Below are 19,727 nucleotides of genomic sequence, written 5' to 3'. Positions count from 1 at the left end.
CATACTGGTAATAATCTTTGTAAATTCAAATCAGATAATGCATGTGTTATTACCGGTAGAAGCTATATAAATAGTCAACTAATATATTGAGCGTGTTCTAACCGGTAAGAAGGTGTGTAAATATTCACCTTAGATATTGAACGTGTTCTTACCGGTATGAACACATGCAAAGAAAAGATGTGGAGTTTAATGGTGGTCAGCAAGGCCTTGTGCACATTTCTGAGTTGTCGCACGAACCGGTATGTACAACAAATGCATTTTCCTTTAGAACACCGATTCCTCCCTGCGCCCTCTCTATATAAAAATGTTTATGGAACAACTTGATACCTATTAGTGGAGATATTTCCTCTCTTCTGTGATTGATATCTTTCTGACAGTTCTAGCATCTCCTTACCAGGTATCTAGAGTTTCAGATGTGGTATCTGTTGGAGAAGAGCTTTTCCTTGATATGCATAGGTCAGGATGTTCGCGGTAACATTAAACTATCCCTTAAAGCTACTTTAACTCGATCTGGATCTTGAGGAATCCGTTTCATCAACCAAAGAAGAACCTAGTATTTGGGCAGCAGCTGGAGACCTTTCCGTCTATGACGTTTCTACTCAACTATACATTATCTTGTGGAGAACTTATATATGGCAATACATAATTGGACAATAAACACCATGAAACAATAAACACGTTCTATATAAGTTCGTAGAAAGTAACTTACATGAAACAGATTCACTGCTACACAACATTCCATTCTAATCATGCATTGTCTTGAAGAGAAACTTATACATGACAAGCATGATTAGACAAAAAAACACTACGTGATGATGAACCCATTTCATATAAATCATTCTCCGATTCATGACATAGCAAGTCAACACATCGTCATTTTATAAAGAATAGAACTCAAAACACCCCAGTACTCTTGATTACTTGAGCTTGGTCGTCAGCTCTCCCCATCTCTTGAATTAATTGCGTAAAGCGATACTATTAATCGATAATTAAGTTGTTAGAGAGAAATAAATCGGATGTATATAACAATAATATTGAATTAATGGCAAATTAACAATAACTTTGAAAGTTTAAGAAAGACAATGACATTCCAAAATCAAAGATTAATACATTAGCTAATTAATCAAGATTAACACTCATGGTTTTTAATCGATTTTGTAAATTCGTATATAAATCATCGTTCAATCTATTTTTTTTCACCGTAGCCTCACCGTAAAGTTTTTGAAAATATTTAGATCAGATAATGCACATGTTCTTACCGGTAAGAAGGTGTAAATATTCTTAGATATTGAACATGTTCTTACCAGTAAGAAGCTGTGCAAATATTTAGCTAAGATATTGTACATGTTCTTACCAGTAAGATCATGTGCAAATAAAAAATGTAGAGTTTAATGGTGGTAAGCAAGGCCTTTGCACTTTTTTGAGTTGTCACGTGAACCGGTATGTACAAAAAATGCATTTTCCTTTTTAACAATTTGTACTTAAATCATCGTTCCATCTGTTATTTTCATCTCTTCCTCATTGTGAAATTTTGAAAATTAATGTAAAACTTTTCGTTGATATCTTGAGTGTGGAACCTCATTTTGACATTGTACTATATTTTTCACTTATTTTTTTTAACTTTTAGCTCAAATATTCTACTAAATATACATTTATTGCTCAATAAACCGTAAAATCACTTCCAAACGCCTTATAATGTTTTCATTAATGCTCATGGAAAATATTACAAGAAAATAAAAAAAAATTGCATTTTTGACAAAAAACATAGGTTAACACTCACGATTTTTAGTCAGTTCTGCAAATTCGTACATAAATTATCATTCAATCTATTTATTCACTTTCACCTCACCATGGCATGAAATTTTGAAAATTAAAATAAGACTTTCGTTGATATTCTTGAGATGAAACCCTATTTTAACAATGTTTGGACCTTACTACTATATTTTTCACTTATTTTATTAATTTTTGGCTTAAATATTCTACTAAATACACATTTATTGCTTAATGATTCGTAAAAATGCTTTCAAATGCCTTTTAAAGTTTTTGCTTAATGCTCACACAAAATATTTCACGAAAATATTTTACCAAAAAATGTGGGTGTTAAGCAGACTTAACGAACATAAAACGAGACAAATCCGAGCTCAAGGAAAACAAGGTGAGTCTTGTGCACGAAAAACGAGGTGGGCTCCCCTCACAGAAAAAGGAGCAGGCTTCTGGCATGCAAAACGATACATGTTTAGCGCACTGAAAATGAGGCGAGATCCGTCGCGCAAACCGAGACCGGCTCTGTGCATGTAAAACGAGGTAGGTTTTGCTCACATAAAATGAAGAGCACTTGGGCGCACGAATAATAAGGCACGAATCGTGCAAAACTGAGGTGGGCTCAACATATGGTAAATGCACCACGCAAATGAGGCGGGCTAGCCCACAAAAAACGTGGGCGGACTGGCACATGCAAAATGAGGCAAGCTCGGCACACGAAAAATGTGGCGGGAGCAGAGCGCGCTAAACAAGGTGAGCCCATGCGCATCCAAAACGAAGCGGGCTTGGTGGACGGGTCAACCATTGTTGCCCACACGAAGTATTGGTGCCAGGGGTCATTTATAGACCGTGACCATAGGGGGTAGGGTTTAGTTTTAATCTAGGGTCAACCATAGGTGGCCAAATGAAGTGTTGTTTGACTGGTGGGCATTATAAGCCGCAATCAATCTTGATAGAATTCACACTAAAATCGTCACTTTTAACATAGTAACCCCTTCTTAAAAAAGAAAAAGATAAAAAAAATACACGGACTTGGGCGTAAACTAACTTGGCCAGCACACATCATGCTTATTTTGTGCATTCACGTCTTGTTTGGTACGCGGCACTAACTATTTCTAGCAAGGCCAAAACTGCTACATCTCTTAAATTGAAATTTGCAATCATCAGGCTCTAAAAGCTATCAGAAATCAAGGCTGTGACTCGATACTCGCAGTTTCGTGCATCGGAAGAAACATCAGAGGAACGAAAAGATACTCTCAAATCCAAGAAATGTGTCTGCTTCCCTGGTTTTGCCAGCAGATGTCAACGAGCACCACTGCCTTTGTGGTACAAGCGGAGAAAGCTCATGTTTCCTCTTGCCAGCACTGCCTGGTTCCGGTGATTTCTTCGTATTCTTCAACATGGAGATATCAAAAGACAGCATTTTTGCAGCACCGTCGCCTAAACCTCTAGGAGACACATTTGATGCTTTTCTGGTTCCCGAATCTGAGTCGAATGCAGTGTCTCTCGGAACTTTGTTTGACTTTGCTGTTCCTTTCAGCGTGCCAGTCGTATCGATACTAAATTCAAGGCGACTCTTGGAAGGATGTTCTTTCATGGTTGGATAACCAGAATCCACCACTTTCGGTTTATTGATCACCGGAAAATTCTTAGCTTTTGTTCGAATGTGCTCAAATATTGTTTCATCTCTTGCAGTTTTGAAAGTTCCATCTTCGGGTTCAAGAGGAAGACCAGCTTCTACATACAAAGTAGAATGTAATGATTAACAGCTCCACATTACATATATAAGAACTAAAGAGTGATTAGCATGTGTTTCTGCGTGTGTTTGGGTAACGATCCTACCTCTGTCATCCATCGGGTTCAAGGTAGCCGAGCTTCTGGGAGTAGGGAGATTGTTCGTGTTATGTTGATTTTGTTCTGCCTCTTTGGGTTTTGAAGATGGATTCACCGCAGTCCGCCTTGGAATTTTATTCCATTCTAACTCTTCCAGAACCTCGAATTCTCTATGGGGTTCAATCTGCTTCTCACGAGCACGCTTTCTTGTCAAAACCAAGGGCTCTGTGGATGCAGAATGCGCACCATTTGATGCCACCAAGACGGGGAAGTTCTTTGCCTTTTCACGTATGTGATCAAATACCGTTTGGTGTGTGATGATTTTGCAATCCTCCTCTTCATCTTTGGCAGCAACCTCGTCTTCAGAAATTCGAGGTGAAATTTGTTGGTGATTAGGAGGGAAGGATTTAAAAACTCTCAGATGTTTAGTATTGTCAATTATCAATTACACTCTACCTTCTTCGAACTCATCATCCAGGAGGTTGAAACTCGGCCTGGTATATAATCCAAATAATTCAAGTAAAATGTTAAACCACGCCAGATTTCAGACCCCGAAAAGCAGTTTTAATAATCAGAAACGAAATACAAGTACCGGTGAAGAAAGACTCACATGGAACCATCTACCCTTTTGGATTTGGTCGATTTGGGATGCTCTTTCGTTGGAGCCTGACGTATAGTTTCAGCATCATCCTCTATGACACATACTTCCTTAGGTGGAGGACAAGAAGGCGGCTTTTTTCCCCGCTTGTTATTGCCTTCCTTCATTAATACAAGTTTCTGGGAGAGATCAATGCCGACTGCATGAACAAAACAACAAATCAGATATCGTTAAGTTAATAACCCGGGAAATTTTATACAAGGCTATTGTGAAGTGGAAGAAACTAGAAATATCATGAGAGGGCAAGGAAGGGCTTTACTGTATTCTTCAAAAACAAGATCAGCCTTTACAGTGAGCTTTCCTTGTTGGGGATTCGACAGAAGAATTGTTGCGCTATAGGGGCTGCAACGAAAGCAACCTAACTCAGCCTAAACAAGGTAATAATCATGAATCCGAAACTCCTGATATGCTTAAGGAAGTTTCTAAACAGGTATGCTTAGTTAACATGCTACCGTCCGTGTTTTCAAGGAGGGAAGAAATTTAAGGTTTAAGCCTGCATACCTGGAGAATTCCTCCACTCTGCAGCCAGAAGTAATAGAGTGGAAACAGGATATATACCAAACCACCACGACCGAAAAAAGAAAAGCTGAATGTTAGATATATGAAACATCTACTTGGCAGAAAGAACAATTCCGATGATTAAAAGGAAGCAACAAAGTTAGGAACTTAGGATCACCTTATCTTCTCATGAAAGACAATCAGGTTATCCTCTTCTGAACCAATAATCTGTGGCAAATATAACGTTAGAATTAGATTTGTATAATGTTAAAACCGAAACAGCAATTGAGAAATCATTCTTCATACCATATCAGCATAATGTCGTTTGGTTGGTTGGAGTGTCGGTGATAGCCTAGTCAATGTTACCACGAGCTTCAGTTTCCCTTGCCTCTGACACTCATTTTCTTCGAACTTCATCTCAACTTTTGGAGGTAGTGAATGTAGAGACTCTTTTAAATGGTTTCCAAATGGGTATTTTCGACCAGTGACTATCTCTATTCTCCTAGGATCAGCCTCAGCCAGTGTGTCGAACGATCTGACTCCCATTGAATGTAGTGCCTGAAGGAAGAAAAGTTGCAAAGAGTCAGTATTTGAGTGACTCAAGAATACAGAAACATGTCTTTTTCCCGAAACAGATGAAGTTGAACACCTTTGCAGTCACCATTCCAATCCCGGGTAATTGTTTCAGCAGGTATGGGCTGTCATCCCAGAGTTTTTGATATAACGACTTTGCCAGAAGCATCGAGTTCAAGGCTCCCTTATAGTTCTTTTGGTAAATAAAAAATTCTTTCATACACCTTGCAATTCTACAGCCATTTGAGCATATAGAGTTCATATCCTGTGGCAAAGAAACCAATTTGGTTTCAGCAACGTAGCTCTGAACATAATCAAATGCAAGGGGGATCAAGATTATGAGGGAACACATTAAAGAATATGAAGAATGAAACCTGAGTAAGGGATAGATCATGAACCGAAGGATCACCGGTCAAGCAGTCATTAGCCAGAACAAATGTTTTTTCTTCTCTGGTCTGAATACGCTTTTGTCGCCTCCCTTTGTCACCAAGGGCATGAAAGCGAAGTCGGCCATCTTTATCAGCATTTATGTCATTTAAAAGCTTCTTCTCACTGCGTCTGAGTTGTATCCCTTCATACACCAGCAGATAGATACACATAATTCCTTCATTTCACTTTCAAAAACCAGTGAAAACGTAACAAGTATACACAATACATTACATGAAATTTCCTCAGCTCGACATATAACATGAAGAGCATCTTCCAAACTGCAGTTTACAGGTGTCTGCATAATGTGTTTCATTGTGTCAAATTTCAAGTAGTATTTTGTCATCAGCCTCCCAGGTTCTGACGGAATAAAGCAGAAAAATGATGTTAGAAATTAGCAAGTCATCAGCGAATTCTGAAAGGTACAACTTCATGGGTTAATGGTATTGATACCTAGTGGTTTCAAAAGAAAACCATCCTTATCCGTCCATATCATCTGATGCTGTGACAACTCATTAACTTTCTGCAGACAGACCTCTGATAGAAAATAACAGTGATAATCAAATGAGTGAGAGAGAAAGAGAGAGAAGGATTCGTATGAGGGCGAAGGGGATCCAACGATAATTCTACAAGTAAACAGTTTCAGTACCTTGCATATGCTTTTCTATACGGTCTTTAGAAATCACTTTTCTAACTGAATAGTGCACAGGGTTCTGATATGCATTAAACATTTCTGAAATTAGTTTATATCAGAAAGAAATATATGAAGATATCTTTTAAATAGGTGATGTGATTACATGCCTTCTTCATTCTCACGTACAAGAAAGAGCACTTCATCCATTCAATTGCCCTTGGAATATTAGAGACAGTCAATTGAACTATCTCAGCGGTTAAATGCTCCGTCAAACATGAAAGCAATCTAATGAACGAGACAATACAACCTCATCAGAAGTCATGCAATATTTGACAATATACCCTCAAAAGCCTAGCTCAATAAATTCGTTCTGGAATTAAAAACTATGTACACACTGTGATTCCACCATCTCGCATCCATTCAATAGATTTTCGTACAAGTGAACCTGAGATCAAGAACGTAATTAACATATTCCCCAATAGAAGGACTTCTGAGATCATACAGAATTAGTTTAATTGCTAAAAAATAAAGTAAAAATGTAAAATAGTTCAATAACACCACCAATGCACAAGAGAGAAGGAGGAGGCAAGGCATCAAACTACCGTGTCTTTTCTTGTCATGATTACAACCATTCCTGTATCATCAAATGGTGGTCGGCCAGCCCTCCCACACATCTGCAGGGTGGCACAACTAACATATATTCTCAAATTGGAATTGATAGAACAAAATCTTATTTTATTTTAAAACATTTTGTCGTCATTTCTTTCAAATCGAACCTTGACAAACCTGTAGTATTGTAGACCGGTCATATTCCATGTAGAGACCTTTTTCTTTGTTGCTGGACAGAAAGCACATGTTCATGAATAAAGAGAAGAGATCCTCTCAAGTTTCAATACATTGGTTGAAAGAAATGGAACTTCAACGTACAAGTGCTGTGTTGATTTTATAACTACTGTATGTGCTGGTAGGTTGATTCCATGAGCAAGGGTATTTGTTGTGCACAAAACTTGAATATCACCCTTAAGAAAAAGACTTTCAATGAGGTTACGATCCTTCATGGAAAGGCCACCGTTGTGATAACCAACTGCAAACAAGCAATTTAAATTATAACAAATCAATGTGGGCCTTGCAGTACCTCAAAGTTTACTGCAAACTAAACAGAAAAACAAGTAGCCCTTACCACCGTAAGGAATATAAGATTGCATTTGTTTGTCACCACATGAAAATGAAGCTTCCCTTAGCCTCTCTTGCTGTTCTCTGCTTTTAATGAATGGATTTGAGTGGCCAAAGGCCATGACTGTCTGCGTGAGCCTCTGTGCTGCTTCTTGTGCACCTTTTCTAGTTGAACAGAAAACCAAAGCGGATTTCCCTCTTGAATATTGCATGAGGATATCTGTAAGTCACTTTTAAGCATATAAGTTATTGATGGTCTTTAAGCAATAAGCATTGATGTATTAAATCACATATAGATTTAACACAAATATAGATTTAAAGGCAGGCAATATTGAAGCATTGTCTTTACCGAAAATGTAGTTTTGAAGGCGCTGGAAAAGGGAACAAGTACAACCCATCAGAAAGTGAATATTGGTTTTATTTGTCAAGTATCTACTTTCCTAGTACATGGAATTTCTCGAAAAATAGAAGCATATGGTTTAATATTACCATTACTGTACACTGTAGTCTAAACAATTACCTTTTCAAATAGAAAATCATTTTTTGCGGGGGTGTAACCTGCACAAGAGGTAGTTTTGAATATGAATTAATAAATGGGAACCAAAAATGATAAAAAACACTATGCTTCTACACGGAGTGAAAACTAACAAACATTCGTCTTCCTCCAATAAAGGATTTATCAGGAAGCTTTTCCTCTTACAAACATACTTGACGAAAAGCAGAGTGTTTACAGTGAGTTTTCATAGAAAATAATAGGAAAGCAGAGCAGTTGATGAGAACATATTTTGTGAACGGGTAATTCAAGTCATATATGCATACCAAAAACTTTTGTTGTCAACTTTACAGGCCTCATTTCTTCTCCAAACCTAAAGTTACATCAGATAGATTAATGAATAACTGGATGCTCGTATTAATTAAGGTAAAGTAAATCGTAATGAAATAAAATTAAAGGTTGAGAAACCTTTTAATTCCCTGGACAGGAACCTTGAGCCATTCCGCTGTGGTTTGCATACAGATACATACAGTGTGTAATTGTTTAATCATTTATCTTTTGTAGTCTTTTAAACATGGTAAATACAATAAACTGTAATCATGCTGTTTCTTTTAACAATCAGAACCACCAATGAATGCAAATCTCACCAAGGTCCTCAATATTTGGAATGGTGGCAGACACAGCCAGAAAACGTACGTGAGCCAGAGAGCTTGATTTTAATTCAGGGTTCTGAGCAAGCATTTTTATTCTACTAACTATTGCCTCCAAAACCGCTCCACGAGGATCATTCAACAGATGAACTTCATCAATAAGTAGAAGTGCTATATCACTGAAAAAGCTCATTCCACCATCCTTTGCACGATACCTGGTTACTGCATCAAATTTCTATTTAAAGAAGAAAAAAAATCCATTTAGTCATGCTCCTATGTACATTAATAAAAGCCCATTTTTAAAAAAAATGGGATAACTGGGAATGAAACCGTTTCATTAAGGACTTGTATACGTGGAACTACATAGAAGCATATGTTTGTAAGTATGAACCAAATGGAAGCCAGGATCCTTAAGGATGGATTGGAATCAAGTTGAGGCGATTAGAAAGGAGAGACCAGAAGAGAATGCAGGTTGACACAGGTTAGAAAAGGCAGGAACCTGAAGGGATTGGGTATTTCCATTGGTACCATTAAGTTTGAACTTTATATATTTGTGTAGCAATAGGATACATCTTCATACGCACCTCAGGAGTGGTTAATATAATGTCTGCTTCCTGTATATTCCTGATGTTGTAAGATTCATTATCTCCAGTAAGCTCCAAGCAAGTTATCCCCCAAGACCCGAACTTCTGGTTCCAGTCACGAACCTTCTCCTGGACTAAAGCCTTTGATGGGGCTATATAGATCTTGTTGCCACAAGGAAATAAGTGATACAGAACGAATAACTAATTGCGGCACAGTGAGACTATGCATAAGCTTTCATTAAAAGAAACCAGAAAAAGACTACATTAACTTCCAGTCCAAAGGAGTGGAGCATGTTCAACAATGGAAGAGCATGGATTGTCCAATAAGAAAAAGGATAAAAGAAAACTTGGCTGGCACACCAAAGCCTAAATCAGAATGAGAACATATCATATGAATGAGAACTAAGACGAAATTAATAATAGGGGCATATAAAAGAATATCAGTGAGAGTGTCTGTGGTTCCATTTAAAGCCCAAATCAAGAAAACTAAGGCTCCCACGCATGTATTGTAGTACTACCTAATGTTTGTTAGCCTACTTTTGTTTCGAGACATAAAAGAACTTACTGTTTTGAGAGTTCGAGACATAAAAAAAACTTACTGTTTTGAGAGTTCCATTTGTACGACCAAGCCTCCCATCCTCAGAGAGAAATCGTGAAAGGAGCCTCAGAATGCAAAGCTCGAAGATGACTGTTTTACCGCTTCCAGTTGGTGCTGACACAACCATGTTTGTATCTGAGTGGAAACAAACAGGAAAACATTCGCTCTGCAGAGAATTGAAGTACCTACATGCATAGGAATGGAATACATCTTAAGAACAACTCACTGCACACCGTGTGGATAGTATACACATAATCAAACCATGCAGATATCAAAATGTTCAAAACAAAAGCTATTATGCACCTTCAATGTTAGAAATATGCAGCAATCGGAAACATCTAAAACAAACTGATACCAGTAACTGAGCTTTAAGAACTTCAGTGGAAAGAAGATTACCTAAAATTAAACGATGATCGAAAGGGAGCAGGCAAATCTGACATGGACTTCAGTGTATACGAATCCATGGTTAAACTCGTCTCCTGACACACCGAGTGGATGAAATGAATCATCAAATTATGATCCACATAATTAGTTGCATTTTTCACTCTTAGATATCTTTTTGCATATCAAAGTATCAAAAGAAAGACATCGAAGAGCAGAAATTTTCAATTCCTCGCATGTGCAGATCCATTCAAATCAAAATTCGTATATCAAGGCTCAAATGATGCATAACAGAATCCAAAAACTTCCCCAAAAATCAAACGACAATGATTAACCAAATTAGAAGTCTCAAATTTGAATTTCAAACAAAATTAAGAGAAATTTACTGGAAGTCGCTTGACAAATCATACATCCAACAAAGTTACAGCGGTCAATTAACAAGCAGCATATAAACATGTTAAATCTCTTCAAATTCCTCTTCGGATCTTTGAAATCAAAGTAAATCGCCAACAGAATCAGTTCTCAAAGTCTTAAATCAAAAATGCATCCACAGCAGTAGCAAATCGCAGCAAATATATAAGAATTAATTCAAATAATTAAGTTCTTATTTCGATCGAGCTCCATTTTTTTAAATTCCATGAAGCTGATAGATTACAATCCGAAGTTAAAAAATGGTCGCGAAATTGAAACCAGCACGAGTTCGATATTTAGGAATTATATTGGAGTACAATTCGAAAAATACTGACCGGTTCGTCGATTGAAAATGCAGCTCCCGAGCTGGTCGTCGGTCCAGAAACTCGGTCAGTTCAATCCAAATGCATGCACAGAGAGAGAGAGAGAGAGAGAGAGAGAGAGAGAGAGAGATTAGGACGAAGCTTCGACTCTCGCGCGATGGAGAGAGGTTTGCACTTTGCAGTGTGCAGGTGAAGGAAAACGGGGACTGTAAAATGAAGTTGAAAGGTTTTTATATGGTCCGAGTTGGGCCTTTTGGCGGGAGAAGGGTCCGGAACCGCACTGATGCAAAATGCCTGAACGTTCAAGCGATGACAAAATGCGGAAGCATTACCGATTATGAGCTTGTTTGTTTGAAAGTATTTTAAAATGATTAAAAGTTTTTTTGAGGAATATATTTTTTAAACCAATCTATAGTAAAAATACAAGTAAATCTTGGAAAATCACTTAAATTATTCTGAATATGCCTATTTATTTTTGTAAAAGATGATCTATAAATGCAAGCCATTGGACCAAAGTGGTTTCGGGTCATCTTGATCACTGTGTAAGAAATTTCTAACAGCCTCAAGCATGCTCTTGTAGAGCTGCGAGACATAAGGAAGAACATAAATTGTCCTCGCGAAGAATTTGAATCGAACCATGTCGCGTGTCTTAAATTTTTCTAACAGTTTTGTTTGTTTTGTCTTTGTGATTTAGTGAAACTCAGGGGATGAGGTTTTAAAATCGACTTTAATGTTATTTCTAAAGCAACCTAATTAATTATTATTTTGCAGCTATATATCCTCTTTGTCATCCTTTTTTGTCAAACAATTCAAATCATATTTCTTTATATTTTATTCTTATAATTTCAAAATAACTAGTCACGCTGCTCTCTACCTCCCATTTAGTTGTATTATGCACTTCTTTTGATTCTCTCTATTACATTTAATGGGTCTTTCAATTTTGTGAAGACTACTTCAATTGTTAATGTTAGATTTCGAAATTTTTTATCTATACATATATGAAAGGTCCTCTCTCACAAAGAATTTGACTCTACCACTATGAACGATATACTAAAACCTCATTTCAATCCAACTCCAAACACATAATCGATTCAAGCAATACATTCATATCCAATCCAATTTCAGAGCGATTAATCTGAATTTAATTCCAAATTTTAACTAATCTGAGTTATACAAAATAACAACTCAAACTCGTATGCATTATTCACGTCCGTATGCTCTAGCCAACTTCGCTAAGTTCTACTTTCAACATGACAAAGTTTGTCCATCCCTATGAAGGCTATATGATATTAAGGGTGTTTTGGTCTTCCAAGTTACTTTTGTCGTGGTTATGTGATGCGAGGAAATTTCCATTTACTGAAAATTTCCAGATCATGATTTGGACGCACAGTGAATGCGACAAAAAAGGAAATGCCAAATAGTAATCTTTTCCCCCATTATTTGATTCTTCTCCACATGGACGGAGGCAGCATGTATGCCAAATTATTTATACACTCAGAAATGAAGCATCAGTTTCAAACACTTGTTTTAAAATACTCTATGACGTTCTACATTTGTTCTACTCTTTCGCATTTTTTGAGCCATGTAATTTTTTCTATTATCATTAGCCGGCCCTGAGTGTTGAGCGACCCTGTGCAAAACTTAGATGGAGGTCTTTAATTTTTTTTAATGTTATATTTCTTTATTATTTTTTTTTCAATTTTTTCATCTATAAAAGTAAAATATTACAAGTTACTGCAACAAAAATAAGTTGTTTGATCAGCCAGGTGTTTTTCCTTACCTTCAACTGTCCTGAGTTCGATACACGTTGGATGCATTTTTGTTATCTCCTGTTTACAAATTTGCAAAAGCTTAAAATATAACAAAACAATATCACTGGGATTCAAACCCAGCACATGTGCTATAAGAAAGAAGAGCTAAACTGCTTGCTCTAGAACCACATATAAGATTGTCTTTTGCATCGAATCTATTTTATATGCATTTGTATACATGTAATAAAAATTTAGAGGCCCTTCCGAATCTGGGGCCCTGTGCGATGACACCTGTTGCACACCCTCAGGGCCAACTCTGCCTAATGATTTATATTTCACCATTCTAAACACCAATTAGCCAAAATCATGTTGTTGAACAATAAGTTAATAGCATTATATCAAAATTTTAGTTTAATTTCATTATTCGAAGTTGTCCTCACTAAACATGTTTCTAGCTCCGTCCATGCTTCTCCACTCTTTTTTTTGTCAGTCATAACCACCCATCAATGTCATTTCAATCCACCTTTTACTTTGATCAACTTATCTTAACTTTCACTTGAAATCCTATGACTCAATTTACATATTTTCATCTTTCGCAAGCTCGGTGTTGGAGTGGGGAAATCAAACTTAAAGATCTCGAGCACCCAGATAAGTATTTTTCTAATCACTTGAGCTACTAGAATCTCCTTGTGAAGATTACAAGGTTGTTATGTCTTGTTTCTTTTTTACGAAAAAGATGTATATCTGAAATTAAGTAAGAAAATAAGAGCTGTTGCAACCTTCCCGGAAAAAAAAACAAGACCATATGCATGCACTTAAGAAAATTGCTATATGTGTATATAGAGCCGTCCCGAGTATAAATCTAGACCGAGGCTGACCAAACAAAGGCAAAAATATCCATCATCATTTGAGACGATAAAACGCACCATTCGATACATGGTTGTCTCACACTAATCAATTTGTACCGTCAGTCGGATTATATGAAATGTCTGACCCCACTCACAAAAGAATGAAACGTTTTTGTTGGGCTTTGTACTTAAGGAATGTGTTATTCACGTATCGATCTTTATCTTCCACACTTATTTGTTTGATCATCTTCAATTCATCTGATATGATAGTTGAAATTTAAAAAGATGCGTGAGAAATAAAAATAAATATGTAGATAGCCCTACTCGTGCTTAACTATTCCTTTGCATTGGACTTTGTACTTAATTACAATCAAGTGATGCCTAAATATAAAAGAAATTTTTTCTAAACTGTCGACATAAAATTTTATCCTTATCGTGATATTTGAAAGAAGAGAAAAGAAATATTTGTCTAAACTGTCGACCTAAAATTTTCTCCTTAGACACGTACCCCTTCATCTTTTGTCATTGTCCACGTAAGTCCAACTAGTGTTCAATTGAACAATTGAAAGCAAAGGATGGAACTAGTGAAGGCAAATTGATCCGCAAATTGATATATATGACTAATTGAAAGAGAAATGAGTTACATAGAGCGAGTTTACCGTTATTATAGGTTCAGTATAATAATATAATTGTATGTATAAATTTCTCTTCATATATTACTGTGTTATTAAATTAGAATGTCATCAAAAGAAGTCTTTTACATCGACTAATGACTACTATATATATATTTGTTGATGAGTACAAGCAAAAAGATTAATACTCACCAAAATACTTGCACATAATAAAGTGGGTAAAAGGCGTGCCACTAATAGAATTTTTTTTAATGTACCGAAAAACTGCTTAGTACATCAAATGTCATAATTCAAATAGTTTATTACTTAAAAAGAATTTAAACAAATTATATAATAACACATAGTGTGTCAGGCCGTATTTGGCACACTGAAATATATCTCCCACTAATAAGATTCTTATCGACATATTCTGTGCAGTAACTATAAACTTGTTTGACACAGCATAAAATCAGACAGGAAGTAACATATTTTGCGTGCAATGCTTCTGCCTCCTTTTCCTTCTTTACCTTAAGCTTTTCCAAAGAAAGGAAATTTTTTTTGAAAATCACAAAATTCACCAAACCAATTAATAGTTAACAACCACCGCCGCGACCACCACCGCGGCCACCACAATGGAAGCTGATGCTGACGAAGAACAAGTGCTAAAAGATCATCGTAATATGTTTGAACTACCAGTAGATGCTGATCAAAAGGCCACAGAGTTGAGGTTATGTTCAATAGCGCCACCCCACATGCTGGCCTTCCACCTTGCATGGCTCTCCCTCTTCTCCAACTTCTTCTCCACCTTCTCCATCCCTCCCCTCCTCGCCGTCATCCGCAACGACCTCAATCTCACCGACACCGACACCGGCTATGCCGGCACTGCCGCCTTCGTCGGCTCCATCGTCTCCCGCATTGCCATGGGACCTATATGCGACCTCATCGGCCCCCGCATCGCCATCGCCACCCTCTCCCTTCTCACGGCCCCAATCATCCTCTCCACCTCTCTCATCTCCTCCCCCAACTCCTTCATCGCCATCCGCTTTCTCGCTGGCTTCTCCCTCGCCAACTTCGTCGCCAACCAGTTCTGGATGAGCAGCATGTTCTCGGGATGCGTTGTCGGCCTCGCCAACGGCTTCTCTGCCGGTTGGGCCAACATGGGCTCCGGCGTCACCCAGATGGTCATGCCACTCATTTATTCTTTCATCATGTCATTCGACGTGCCTTCCTCCACTGCTTGGAGGCTAGCGTTTTTCGTGCCAGCAATTTTTCAAACTGTGACTGCCCTATTGGTCCTGGCGTTTGGCCAAGACCTACCTTCTGGGAGCTACAAACGCTCTCAGAAGATCAACAACGGGTCCGAAGAGAGCTTGTTAAGTGTTATTTCTAATGGGGCCAAGAATTATAGAGCATGGATTTTGGCGTTGACTTATGCCTTCAGTTTTGGGGTGGAGTTGACTACTGATAATATCATAGCTGAGTATTTCTACGACAGATTTGGTGTGAATCTTGAGGTGGCGGGGATCATAGCGGCCAGCTTCGGTATGGCGAATTTCTTTTCGAGGCCGAGCGGCGGGTTGGTTTCCGATAGGCTGGCGAGGAGGTTCGGGATGAGGGGGAGGTTGTGGGGGTTGTGGGTGGCGCAGACGGTGGCGGGGTTGTTGTGCTTATTACTCGGGCGAGTCAACTCGCTCTGGGGATCCATACTTGTCATGTGTGCGTTTTCTGTCTTTGTACAAGCTGCTGCCGGGCTAACGTTTGGTGTGGTGCCCTTTGTGTCCAAAAGGTACGTACGATGAAATGACACTCCACGAGGCATATTCCTCTCTGTGTTGGTACCACTTCTACCACTTATTCTTGATGACGCGATGATTAGTCATTCTCCTTAACTATTATGACTTGTCAATGTGTTTGGGTGATTATGGAAAGAGATCCTCTCCTAATCTCTTTTTCCAAAGGCCACCGGATTAAGTAATTCAGACCTTTCAAATTTCATTCAACGGTCTACCTGTTTTGATTTCTTAAAAGGTGTGATAATTTTTTGTCGTTGGATGAAATTTGGAAGGCCCAGATCACTTGATCCGGTGGCTTTGATGGAAGAGATCCGGAGATAATCTCTTTCTTTCACGAAAAGATATCTCTTCGGATCTCTCCCTTCAAAGTCCAAGGATCAAGTGATCCAAGCCTTTAAAATATGATACAACGGTTAAAAAAGAGAAGTTGTAAAAACTTTTAAAAACTATAATAATTTTTAGCCGTGGAAATATATCCTCTCCGGATCTCTCCCTTCAAAGCCCAGGATCAAGTGATTTGAGCCTCGTAAAAACTTTTAAAAACTCTAATAATTTTTAGCTGTTGAATCAAATTTTTACCCGCGAAAAGATATCCTATTCGGATCTCTCCCTACAAAGCCCAAGAATCAAGTGATTTGAGCATTTTAAATTTGATCTAATGGATAAAAAAGAGAAGTTTGTAAAAACTTTTAAAAATTATAATAATTTTTAGCTGTTGAATCAAATTTTTAAAGGTTCAGATCACTTGATCCTTGGATTTTGGAGAAAGAGATCCAAAGAAAATTTCTTTCCGATGATTATTATTTTTGGTGTTGATGGGTGTTGGTGACGTGTGAGCACCAACAGTCATCTCACCAACTGTTAGAAATCAATAACTCAAAAATCAGTTGGTAACGTACTTAAGTTACCGATGATTATCGATGCTGATGGGGATTGCCGGTGACATGCACCGTCAGCACCAACAATCATCTCACACTAACAGGCCAAAAGCACACAAGAATTACGACTGATCCTGGCACAACTCTGTTGGAGTGACTAGCTAGATATACTGACTAATTATAGTGCTCTGACGTAGGTTTGAATCAACTATAATTCCTTCAGTTTGTGCATAGTTAGCACCATCGCCATGTAAACATCTCTGTTTAATCATGCAGGTCACTGGGAGTCGTATCAGGGATCACAGGTGGCGGAGGGACGATGGGGGCGGTGGTAACCCAGCTGCTGTTGTTTTCAGGCACGGAATTCTCCAGGCAGACGAGCATTTCTCTGATGGGTGTGATGATGCTTGTGTGCACTCTCCCAGTCTCCCTCATCTACTTCCCTAAGTGGGGCGGAATGTTCTGCCGCCCTTCCTATGGCTATGGCGAAACAAACCAGTATCACTTGCTCCAATAGCATTCTCGAAATTGATTCGAGCCTCGAGTTCCATGAAGAAAGCAATAAATTTGACTGCAAAGAACAAGCCTTAAAACATGAATTAGCCTTTCTGCAGAATATGACGGGCCTCCATATATATATATATATATAAAGATATAGCCTTCAACGCATGCAGATTGATCTACAAAATGTATCAGACAGGATACGTACTTGAGGTCCTAAGATAACATCTGCAACATCCCTACATTTCCTTTTACATTACAGAGCGTACCTCCGACGCAATGAAAATATTGACTTGCCATCCATCGAGCAATCAATAAGTAGAAAAGCCCTGTTCCAAATATTTAGGAATTGGGGGTTCGTCGTGTGAATCCTGGTCCTCCAAAGCAAAGCCACACGGCCCTTAAAATCCTAACCACAACAATCGCTTCGTAGTCAATTTACATGGTGGTTAGCCAAGTTAGAGGATCAATCTCCCGGTTTTAAAGCTGAAATGGTCCCGTGATTACGAGCGCCATAATATTTTGCTGTGAGCTTTGCATAAATCAATGGAGCTGGCATTTGTTTGTTCCAGCACAAACGGCGCACTCCTCTGCATCTCCAGCAACATGGCTTATGCAGTGATTGATCCTATCATTCAAAACATCCTGCAACCAGAGACCTCGTATGACTTTGAATGAAAGCACAGTACTGTAATACAGTTGAAATGCATATCGCGTATAGTAAAAACATAGTTGAGCGATTCATAACAAGCACAATCTTCCTACCTAAATCTATCTGCTTATAAAACTACATTCAACCATCAATTTAAGCATCAACATAAATTCACCACAGCTCGAGAAATTCTGTGACGCGTAGGAAAAGAAAAAACTGACAACTGAGGAAATCCCATAGTCATACCACGAGTAGATGATGGAGGCCAAGAGGCGCAGTTACTATATAAGATACACCAGGATGCTCCTTTGCAGCTTCAGCTGTCAGGGACGGAATATCCTGTAAAATAAGACGCTCTAATCCATTCAATCACCGTGTTTTCTAAACCATTCGTAGAGTGAGCTATTAAAAACAATACCCCGTCGATATGAATTGTTAGTTGAGCTACCTGATTCCAATGTCTACCAGGTGAGAGGAAAAACGGGCTCACAACAACACGATTCGCCCCTTGTTCAACACATGAACTGAATGCATCCCGAATTGATGGTTCCGCCAACTCCTAATCATCGAAAAATTATCCACAAAATGAGAATTTCACCAACATAAGAGCATCAAAAAACGCATTGTCAACATTCACCTAAAAATATAAAAGTTAATTATAAAAATTAATTAATTATTGTACCATATGAGCTGCCTCCACAATTGGGTACCCAGTTCTCTCTCTAAACATGCTCACGAACTCATCTGAAAAAATTCATACAGTTCAATTTCCTATTAACAATCTTAAAAATCCAAACTTTTTACACTAATCACAAGAAAAATTATGATTTCAATCCGTAATCTCAAATATTTGATTCGCTTACTTAGCATGAGATTTGATTCCTTGCGCCGCGAACCATGGTCGACGATGATGACCCCGTCTCCGTCACCGACCCCATGAGGGTTCCGCCCGAATCCTCCATCGGCACTACCCATACACAACCTTATGCTCGAATTTCCACTTCTTGAGGGGCCTCTCTGCAAATTCGAGAAGTTGAGGACTGCGCAGCTAGGGCTTGCTACGATTTCGCTCGCCGGCGAGCTTCGATTTGACAAACAAAGAAAAACGAAATTGTAAAAACACAAAAGACGATGCGGATTCGGAAGGAAAAATGGAGGGATTTGAGATTTGTACCTTTTGGCGGTAAATTGGGGGCGGGTGGATACCGACCTAATCGACATATTTTGGCGGCGAACAGCCGAGCCTCAAAGGTTCCGTTATCGGTGAGCGGGACGACGTCGTTGTTATTCCTTCAACTGAGAAGGACATTCCTGGACCTGGAGATACCTCTCGGCCCATAGAGCCCAAGCCCGATTATTATTGGGCTCGTGACAATAAGTGGGTGTCAAAGAAAGACAAAATGGAGTGACTCGCTGATTTGGGAACGAATTTCATACTCATATTATCAACATGTTTTGAGTTTAATTCATTACGCTTCTGAATCGCAAAATAGTGGCCAAAGGAAGATAGAAATGTCTCTGTGAGTTTTTCAGGCTCCGAAAGATGGACTGCCTTGACGAAGCCACCAGTTGATCCCTTTTTTTAGAGAAGAATTTATCATTATAGTATACTTTTGATTTTTCATCTTATCAAAGGAAAAAAACCATTCTTTTTAAGAGATTCGAACTCGAAATTTCAGATGTAAAACTAAATGCTC

General features: G+C 38.3%; 3 protein-coding genes across 8 annotated transcripts; 1 reads left to right on the top strand and 2 right to left on the bottom strand.

The window, feature by feature from the left end:
- Positions 1–2,671: 2,671 nt before the first annotated feature.
- Positions 2,672–11,286, bottom strand: LOC126583509 (DExH-box ATP-dependent RNA helicase DExH17). Of its 6 annotated transcripts, none has more exons than XM_050247884.1 (28): positions 11,009–11,286; positions 10,278–10,360; positions 9,883–10,066; positions 9,284–9,445; positions 8,697–8,934; positions 8,518–8,554; positions 8,376–8,422; positions 8,077–8,114; positions 7,906–7,927; positions 7,564–7,776; positions 7,311–7,467; positions 7,170–7,221; positions 6,986–7,057; positions 6,779–6,828; positions 6,551–6,668; positions 6,399–6,462; positions 6,203–6,286; positions 5,984–6,109; positions 5,698–5,894; positions 5,400–5,588; positions 5,057–5,308; positions 4,929–4,978; positions 4,754–4,771; positions 4,512–4,594; positions 4,205–4,391; positions 4,051–4,088; positions 3,604–3,954; positions 2,672–3,495 (listed from the first exon to the last, which is right to left on the bottom strand). In XM_050247884.1, the coding sequence occupies exons 2-28, from the start codon at positions 10,343–10,345 to the stop codon at positions 2,996–2,998; spliced, it is 3,597 nt and encodes a 1,198-aa protein (XP_050103841.1). In that variant the 5' UTR covers positions 10,346–10,360; positions 11,009–11,286; the 3' UTR covers positions 2,672–2,995. The 6 variants fall into 6 exon arrangements, with proteins under 6 accessions (XP_050103841.1, XP_050103840.1, XP_050103843.1 ...); XM_050247883.1 differs by having other exon boundaries at positions 2,672–3,498; positions 11,009–11,285; XM_050247886.1 differs by lacking the exon at positions 9,284–9,445 and having other exon boundaries at positions 2,672–3,498; positions 11,009–11,285.
- A 3,270-nt stretch (positions 11,287–14,556) lies between these two features.
- LOC126583507 (high affinity nitrate transporter 2.7-like) lies at positions 14,557–17,493 on the top strand. The gene is made up of 2 exons (XM_050247881.1): positions 14,557–15,992; positions 17,154–17,493. The coding sequence occupies exons 1-2, from the start codon at positions 14,839–14,841 to the stop codon at positions 17,392–17,394; spliced, it is 1,395 nt and encodes a 464-aa protein (XP_050103838.1). The 5' UTR covers positions 14,557–14,838; the 3' UTR covers positions 17,395–17,493.
- A 59-nt stretch (positions 17,494–17,552) lies between these two features.
- LOC126583508 (sirohydrochlorin ferrochelatase, chloroplastic-like) lies at positions 17,553–19,352 on the bottom strand. The gene is made up of 6 exons (XM_050247882.1): positions 19,205–19,352; positions 18,894–19,111; positions 18,713–18,774; positions 18,479–18,589; positions 18,277–18,369; positions 17,553–18,023 (listed from the first exon to the last, which is right to left on the bottom strand). The coding sequence occupies exons 1-6, from the start codon at positions 19,249–19,251 to the stop codon at positions 17,922–17,924; spliced, it is 633 nt and encodes a 210-aa protein (XP_050103839.1). The 5' UTR covers positions 19,252–19,352; the 3' UTR covers positions 17,553–17,921.
- Between the last annotated feature and the right edge of the window lie 375 nt (positions 19,353–19,727).

Source organism: Malus sylvestris, chromosome 9, assembly GCF_916048215.2.
Source record: "Malus sylvestris chromosome 9, drMalSylv7.2, whole genome shotgun sequence".
Lineage (NCBI taxonomy): Eukaryota > Viridiplantae > Streptophyta > Magnoliopsida > Rosales > Rosaceae > Malus > Malus sylvestris.
This window is presented reverse-complemented; position numbering and strand designations above follow the sequence as displayed.